General features: G+C 52.1%; 1 protein-coding gene across 1 annotated transcript in view; it reads left to right on the forward strand.

Moving 5' to 3' along the window:
• Itpr2 (inositol 1,4,5-trisphosphate receptor type 2) overlaps positions 1–8,881 on the forward strand; it is a gene marked incomplete at its 3' end in the record, with an annotated part of 262,276 nt that overhangs the window by 3,670 nt on the left and 249,725 nt on the right. The window contains 1 exon segment of the mRNA XM_055605618.1: positions 8,227–8,297. Within this exon segment, the coding sequence (XP_055461593.1) occupies positions 8,227–8,297 (71 nt within the window).

Consider the following 8,881-nt stretch of genomic DNA (forward strand, 5'->3'; position numbering starts at 1 on the left):
TGTGTGTGCACACATGAGCTATGAAGCAGGGCCTGGCCGCTTTGCCCTTGTCTGCCTCGTCTCTCCAGTTCCGAATGGTACTCCTAGGACACCCAGTCTCCTCGCACACCAGCCAAACGCTCCTTCTTGCCTGTCTAAAATCTGAATTCCAAGAGCGTGGCAGTGGGGGTGTTCCGAGGCCAGCTGCCCTGCAGAAGCCCGAGTGCTGACAGAAACCTTGCTGAGCAGCATCGGTTTTGTTTAACAGACTCAAAAACTTTTAAAAAATTATTTTTTGGAGAATTTTGTACGCAAGTGCTATGTTTACATAATTCCTACTCCTCCCTCCCCCCTTCCGTGTTCCTCTCACATTCATGACCTCTTCTCTTTTAATTGGTCCTGAAGCTGTGACCGGAAGCTCCCACAGGAAGCGCTCCGTGCCCAGCACTTGGGGCTGCGTTCCCTGGATTTCTGGGATCTAGATTTAGACACGTAGCCACAGCGCAGTTTTCTTTCTGGTCTTCCCCGACTCCCAGGCTTTGAAGATACAGTTGGGCCAGTTTCTGTTTTGGTTTCGTATTTATTTACTTACTTAGTTTTATTTTTAACAATCAGCGGAGTTTAACGCTGTACCCCATTTCCTCTCTCTATTTCTTGCTGTAAAAGGGGAAACACAGGAGGCTTGACGGATGCTCTGGTGCCGTGATTCCAACAAGCCAGTTAAAGTTGCTGCCAGAGGCTGGGGTGGCTCAGCGGGCAAGCGCTCAGGCTGCTCCCTCGGAGGACCTGGGCAGTTTCCAGCACCACACATCCGCTTAGAGCCACCTGGGCTCTTGTCCTGGGCTCCAGTGCCACCTCCTGGCATCATGGCACGTACAGGCGACGTACTCATGCACACAGGCAAGCCCTCATACGCTTAAAATAAAAGTAGGTAAAATTTTAACTTGTAGATAGCCAGTTATTTCTGCTTTCCAAATATGTCCCTGCGTGGATCCGCACAAGGTAAAGCCAGGGACTTAGGCTGGGAGAGGTGTCCGGCAGGGCACTGGGGCGTGCCGACTGCCCTGGTTGGGGAGCTGGGCTTGGTTCCTGCTCACACCCGGCAGCCCACCACTGCCTGGCCTCCAGGTCACCAAGGCGCTGTGGCACTAACTTACTCTGAAGGCGGGGACGCTGGGGGAGGAGATGGGGCCACCTCCTGACTGCTGCTTTGGGCTGATGCAGAAGGAGAGTAATAAAGAACAGCATCTGTGGTGACACTGAGTCCAGGATGAGCTTTTGGGGCTCCTCGCACAGACCTTCCTCAGACAGACAGTGGAGCTGTGAAGCCTCCTTATTCTTCATGCTAATCCCCGTGCCTCCTGGCAGGAGATGCTACCAGCTTTCTCAATTGTGGCCTTTCAGTGACAAAGTCCTCAGTGTGCAGTATTCAGACGCACAGTTGGACGCTTGCCTGTCTCCCCCCGTGCGAATTTTCTCAACTACTTTATAATTACAGCTGGCGTTAGTACTTAATGCCCAAAGCTAAGACAAGTTAAGTGAGAAGGCTGCAGTCTGCACTGGGTTAGCAGAGGCTGGTTAGCTTACGACGCCCCTGAGGCGTGCCTAGGAGGTGAGGTGACACAGAGGGAGGGCTGTCCCTCTCTTGACTAGAATTTTGGTGGGAAATCTTCACAGTGATAAGGCCAATGGACCTAAAACAGTTGCTCAAAGGAGATAGCGTAAGAAATCTAATGGGTATATTTAGTTCAAAATCCACTGAACTGTGGGCAACAGAGCCAGCCTTTCCCCAGGGCTGGGCGCTCCAGTTGGTTGTCCAGCACAAAGAGGCCAGCCCTGAGGCCGAGTGCACACAGCGAGACCGTGTCTGGATGTAGCTGGATGTGTTTATGTGTTTGTGCACAGATGTACATACATCTGGAAGCGACTGTAGCGACTGGAGAAGAGGCAGCAGAGGCCATCAGCTTGAGAGTGGGGGTCCTAGGAGCTGGAAGGCAGGTTCTGGAGGGAGGAAAGGCAAGGGGGAGGGCTGTGATTGTATTTAAGTTAAAACAAACCACTGAAAGGAAGGAATGTGAGGGTGGGGAGGCTCCCGGTGAAGGCCTATTGCTGAAGGGTCGGGTCTGCTCTCGCGCGCGTGCGTGTGCGTGTGTGCGTGTGCGTGTGTGCGTGTGTGCGTGTGCGTGTGCGTGTGTGTGTGTGTGTGTGTGTGTCAGGTGGAGGCAGGGCGAGCCTGGGCCCTGCAGCCAGCTAAGCAAACCAATGAACTTCAGGTTCAGCGAGAGACGATGTCTCGAAAACACATTGGAATGACGTGGGGGGACGACATTTGATTCTCTTCCACACTTCACAGACCAGACTGAAACATGCATGCTTGTGTACCCCTCCCCCAGCCCCCCAGGAGAAGTGAAAGCCAGATACAGAGGAGATGATGAGCACATGAATTACAGGATTTAGTTACGGAGGGTCTCCAGGGATGGTGTTTTCCTGACGTGTCTCCAGGGGTGGAAGGTTATACAGTCTTGGAGGGAATAAGGAAAGCCCTGCTGGGCTGGAGGTTCTCCATCAACTTGACATAGGCCATTCTCAGAGGAGAGAACCCCAGTGAGGAAGCGCCTCCAGAAGACCAGGCTGTGGGCAAGCATTTTCTTAGTTCCTGATTGATGGGGGAGGGCCCAGCCCATTTTGGGTGGTGCCACCCCTGGGCTGGGGGTCCTGGCTCCTATAAGAAAGCAGGTTTAGCCAGCCAGTATGCAGCCCCTCATGGCCTCTACATCAGCTCCTGCTCCAGGTTCCTGTCCTGACTTCCCTCAGTGATGAACAGTGCTGTGGAAGTGTAGGCGAACAAACCCTTTCCTCCCTGGTGCCTTTGGTCCTGGTGCTTCATCACAGCAGTAGTGACCCTGACTAAGCTCCGCTAACCCTAAGCAAGCACAGACTGATTGCAAAGAAGGAGGAAGGTCTGGGGCTGGTGTGCACTGGCACAGTGACTGGTGGGGCTGACAGTGGTGACTGCTGCCTTACATCCCTGCTCCCACTTCAGGAGGTTTCAGCCCTGGCTGGCACAGGAGCGAACTTGCCTTCAGCAGCTGAGAAGTAGGAAGAGCAACAGGAAGAGCCATGTGTCTGTGTGTCCTGAGGCTAACAGCAGCAGTTTCCAAGTCTCTGTGAAGGCTGCTTTGAAAGGACAGCCAGCTGGTGTTTCTTGTTTTCTTTCCGAACCAGGGGAACTGTTTGGTATCAGCTTAGAGGAATAGCATCTTACAGATGAAAAAAAACCAGTGAGCAGCAGAGAGGAGTTCAGGCAGGGGCAAGCTCTGACCAGAGGGACGCCAGCACGTTCCTTCTCCTTGCCTTCCTCAGATGTGAAATTCTAAAATGAGGAGTACAACCTCAGAGAAGACTTTACCATTCCTTTCCCCTGTGGCCCTCTGGAGTCTTTAACTCTTTCCATGCTGCAGCTCACCTCTAGTTCTGTCAAATTACAACGTGAGGCACTGCAGTGCTCCTCCTAATTCCAGCCTGTGGGAGGGAGGAGGATCAGGAGTTCAAGGCCAGCCTAGCCTGAGCTACCTGAGACCTGTCTCAACTCCCCCCACGACATAGATAAAAATTAAGAAATACATGTGTTCATATTTTTGTGTAGGGTATGGAGACCTTCAAATTAAGAGAAAAGGAAAAGCATGTAAACCCTTGTGCAGACAGTAGCAGTGGCTGAGAGCACAGGTCTTTTAGGAAGATGAGGCTGTAGCAGCCCGTCCCTCCTTCATCTTCCAGGGATGGCCTGCTGGTCACCCGTGTGAGCTCAGCAGTTTCTGCTCCCTCTTCTCCGTGCCCCTCCTACAGGGCTAGAATTTGAGACATTCTTCCACTTACAGAGGGTTAAGGCAGCCTGTTTTGAGCTTTTAGTTTTACTTTCAGAGAAAAACTGGAATGAAAGGACCCAGCTTGTAAATACGCTGTAACAGAGAGCGCTGGCCTGCACTGGGCTCACTGGGCAGAAGAGGCCTCTCTCTGCTCCTCACTGAGATCAGAAGAGTAAATTTGTGTTAAGAATTCCAGTCGGGCACAGCTGCGCATGCCTGTGTTCCCAGCACTCGGGAGGCAGAGACAGGTGGATCTCTGTGCGTCTGAGGCTAGCCTGGTCTACAAAGTGAGTCCAGGACAGCCAGGGCTACACAGAGAAAGCCTGTCTCAAGAAATTAAAAAAAAAAAAAAAAAGAATTCCAAGACCTCAAAATAAAAAAGAAATCAAGCCCTCTTGGCTTAAGGTGAGCCTATGCTCAGAGCTGCAGCCCAGAGCCTACACCTGACTCATGAGCAACATGAGATAAATCTGGGTGAGGACAGAAGTAGATTAGTTTTTAATTTTAATTTCAGTTTTTGTTTGTTGCTTGTTTTGGAGACGGTGTCTAACGTAAGCGCAGGTTCTTTTGGGTTCATTATGTAGGTAGGCCTTGGCTTCCTGGTTTCCCTGCCTCCACCTCCTACTGGGATGGTAGTACCAGGCATGACTTAGGAATGGTTGAAGGCCTCTTGAGCCCTTCCTTGATAGTCAGAGGTGTATCTGTGGAATGGCGGTGTTTTTTCTTGTTGATCACGTGTGTTCACCTGTAGCTGTTGGAAAAGGCTGGAAGGCCGGGGAAGGATCTTGCTTCTCAGCTCGCACCTTCCTGGCAGGTTGTAGGAGCACCTGAGCCTGGGCTGCCTCAGGACAGTTGCCTGCTTTAGCTTCCACGAGGTTGCGCCTATCCTGCCCGGCTTTCTGGAAACACACGTGGCTTCTCTCTGTGGTGACTGTGGGAAAGGCTCTGCAGCTGCCAGAGGTTTTTCTGGCCAGGGAACTTCTCCTGCCAACCATTTCCTCTAAGAATATCTACCTTTCATGTCTGCTCAGCCAGGAAGTGATAGTCTCGTGTTCTTTGCTGTTTTGAAGAAGGCAGTGTGGTTGAGGAAGGAGAGGGAGGGTTCTTAGCTCCAGACCTAGATACCCACCTAGATTTCATAGCACAGAAGTTTCTGGCTGCCTAACTCTGCCCTGTTCTGTCCGGGTACTTTCACTGGTGATTTTGGAGCTCTCCTTTGCCAGCCCTGTCTAGAATATACAATATCAAATATATGGTTCTCTCTGGGAGGAGATCAGGCTGCTCGTAAGTCTGTAGGCATTTCTTAATTAGTGATTGACTGGGAGGGCCTGGCCCAGCATGGCTGATGCCACCCCAGGAAGGAGGGCCCGAGTTGTAGAAGAAAGCAGGCTGAGCAAGCCAGAGGCAGCAGCTTCACAGGCCTCTGCATCAGCGCCTGCCTCGAGGTTCCTGCCCCGTTTGAGCTCCTGCCCTGACTTCCTTCAGTGATGGGCTGTGATGTGGAAGTGTGAGCCAAAGAACCCTTTCCTCCCCATGTTACTTTTGGTCAGAGTGTCTCATCACAGCAATTGTGATCTGACTGAGACAGCATCCAGAGTACTGGGTCCTGTGGCAGCTCCGTATATGTCTGCTGCCATCCATTCTGTCCCGGCCACTGCTCTCCCGTCTGTCCTTCCTGTCTCCCGCTCACCTTCTCTTCCTCCTCCACCCGCCTTATTAGTCCAGTCCTCCCCTTGCTAGGGTGAATGCACACATGGGAACAGACTGCGAATAGCAGTGTGCACACACACTCAGCTTTAATTTTCTTTAAGTTTTATTAAGTTATTTTATGTGTCTGAGTGTTTGCATGCATATATGTCTGTGTGCCACATATGTGCCTGGTGCCCTGGGAGGTCAAAGGAGGACTTTGAATTCCCTGGGATGGGAGTTATGGATGGTTGTGAGCGGCACGTGGGTGCTGGGAATCGGCCCTCCGTTCTCTGTCAAGAGCCAGTGCTCTTCATCACTGAGCCGTGTCTCCAGGCCCAGCCTGCTGGGGTTTCAGTATCAGTGGCTGAGTGTGTCTTATAACAGACCGACCGACATGCCTGCTTCCTGCCTCCCCTCCTTCCTTCCTTCCTTTCCTGGCTCAGTTCCATCTCGTTAAGTTGGTGAAGTGGTTGGTTTCTGCAAAGCTGTATCCGGAGCAGGGCAGCTCCTACATCGTGCTGGGTTCCCTAGGCTCCGGGTGGCGGAGACCCTGCTGTGGGAGCTCGCTGTGATGTGGGCATTTGCCTTCCTTCCCTTCTCTGCACGACTGTTCAGCCGACGGGGGAGCACACGGGGAGTGGGGCTCTCGTGTGTGATCTTTATGTGCCCTGCAGAGGGCTGAGGTTGTTACCGCTATGTTTTGAATTCTCATCTGTCTTGGCTTGTAAGAAGACCTGGCCTTCACTTCACGGCGTTTGTCTGAGTCTGATATTGTGACACACAGAGTTGCGTGAGGCCTTTCCAGTCCAGTGTCAGGAGCTCAAGTTGGATTGGGGGTGGCCCTAAGTGTTGCTCTCTTGACACAACTCAACTTCCTGTTTTTAGGAGGGTGCCATCTAAGGAAGTGTAGGGGCAGTTTCTGCATGCCTGGCAGCTCATGCCAAGCACGCTGAGTAACCAGCGTGAAGAGCACGCATGGAGATGCATGTAGTGGCCCAACCCCCAGCTCTCAGGAGGCAGAGACAGGTGGATCTCTGTGAGTTCGAGGCCAGCCTGGTCTACAGAGCGAGATCCAGGATCATGCTGGTTGATGTTTGGATTTTTATCCAAAGTGAATGAAATCGGTGCATTTGGAAGATCCTGGTTAATACCAGAACGAAGAGGGAAAGATGAGCTGGGCTCGGAGAATGCACATCTGACCCCACACATCCTCATACTATAGTCGGGGCAGCGGTGCCAGCCAGGCCCACCGCTCTGCCCGTGAGGGGGCAGGTCCTGGGGCTCAGCTAGACCTCTGTGAGCAGAGTGTGCACCCTAGGACACCGCAAAGCCTTCGAGAGGTTCCACATGCATCGTTGTAACATACAAGGCAGATATTAGGCGCTGGCTGAGCAGCTGTTGTGTGAGGCTTTCTTTCGGAAGCAGGGTGTGTGGTGGAGGGTAAAACAGGCTCGGAGTGGGCCAGAAACGGTGGCTGAAGGCGGGTCACCCTCCTTCAATTCCAGCAGGTCTGTAGTCTCACTCTTGTTCTGCAAGATGGTGGGTGACCAAGGTTAAGACGAGAGTGACTGTTCGCCGACGCCCACGTCATGACTCCAGTGTGTGGGTGCGCCATTGCCCCGTGCCTACACACTCAACGCCTAAGAGCGGAAGTGCGACAATCGCAAAAGCTGGCACTCATCTGACCTTGCTTCCGCCCTTCTTCCCCCGACTGTAGCCCTGGAACTCACTCTGTAGACCAGGCTGTTCTCAGACTCACAGAGACCCACCTGCCTCCGCCTCCCATGCTCTGAGATTGAAAGCGTGCATGGCTATACCCAGCCCCTGACCACTCTTAACATTTTGCTGTGTTTCATTAAAAATTATTCATCGTGTATGTGTGTGTGTGTGTGTGTGTGTGTATCTGTAGCAAGTGCATGCAGGAGCCCTATGTGACAAAGAGGGCGGTGGCAGATTGGTGGTAGCCTGAGCTGGAGTCACAGATGGAGCTGCCGAGTGGGCGATCAAAGGCAGGTCCACAGGAGAGGAAGCTCATTCATCCACGGCTGCTTCTCTAGCTTCTGTGTTTTTACGTGTGTGCATGCACTTTTAAACGATTCATTCTTTGGCAATGTATGTGCAGCCCTTGGCTGCTCCCCTCGAGCCCCTGTCCCTGTTTTTTTCTGCCCAGTGTCGTTCCTTGTCCATCCTGTTGTGCACTGAGCCAATCAGTGTTGCCTGTGTGCAAGACTGGGCTGCGCACTAGGGCTGCACCTCTGTTTCTCAGCATTGGCCACCTGCCAGAAGCAATCAGGGAAGGATGGGGCCCTCGAGCCCCCCCCATCTTTGGAGGAGTATCTGCAGGTTTGCTCCTAAGCCTGTTATTTTAGATATACACAAGCAACCCTGCTGGTCGGTCAGTGCCTGTCTCCACAGCAGCCCAGAGGTCGGGGCATTTCCTGTACAGGGTTTAGCTAGCTCCGCTGCGCTTGGGGGTTGCCAAGGCCATGGCTGACAAGTTTCCCAACTTAATATGTCCTGGGCTTGCCACAACTGGATCTTCCCATGAATCTAGGACTCTCAAGAAGTTTCTGAGTATTCGGACTGTAAATAGCCCCAGTGTCCTGTGCAGTTTGTGAGCGTACACATTTCCCCAGTGCCCTGCGTGGTCCTGAGTGCGATGGTGTTAACAGTGTGCGCTCTCTCCCTCCAGGCTTGTCGATGACCGGTGCGTGGTACACCCAGAGGCCGGGGACCTCGCCAACCCACCCAAGAAGTTCAGAGGTAAGAACAAAAATTGCGGTGGTTTGACCCAAAAGCGCAGATTTTTTTTGTCTTAAAATAAGTAATGTTAAACTTTCACTCAGTGTGTCATTGAAAATCATTTCCAGAGTCCCTGTAGGCTTTGTTGTTGTTGAACTTGGAGGGGTCTATGATGAAGAATTGTCTGGTTTTGTTTTGCAGTGTGATACTGTGCACTGACAGGGAACTCTGGTAATTACAGTGGAAGATGAAAACATTCTGGTGGCCATCAGACCATAGCGTTACACTGTTGTACTGTTGGCTTGTCAGTCATCTTTATGGAAGTCCTGTGTTGTATGGCTCTTAGCATCACTCCCTGGTGACATGAAGTGACTCACTCTCGTCCTAGAGCCTCGCCTCCTGGCCGAGGAACCTGTCGCAGCAGCAGGTTGTTCATAACTGTAGAACATTCTCGAACACAAAAAGCAGCAACAGCATACAAACGTACAGGCAGCATCACAACAGCCTACAAACACCATCACAACAACATGCAAACATACAGGCAGCATCACACAACATACAAGCAGCATCACAACAACATACAAACATACAGGCAGCATCACAAC

The sequence above is a fragment of the Psammomys obesus genome, unplaced genomic scaffold, assembly GCF_907164565.1.
Source record: "Psammomys obesus unplaced genomic scaffold, mPsaObe1.curated_primary_1811, whole genome shotgun sequence".
Classification (NCBI taxonomy): Eukaryota; Metazoa; Chordata; class Mammalia; order Rodentia; family Muridae; genus Psammomys; species Psammomys obesus.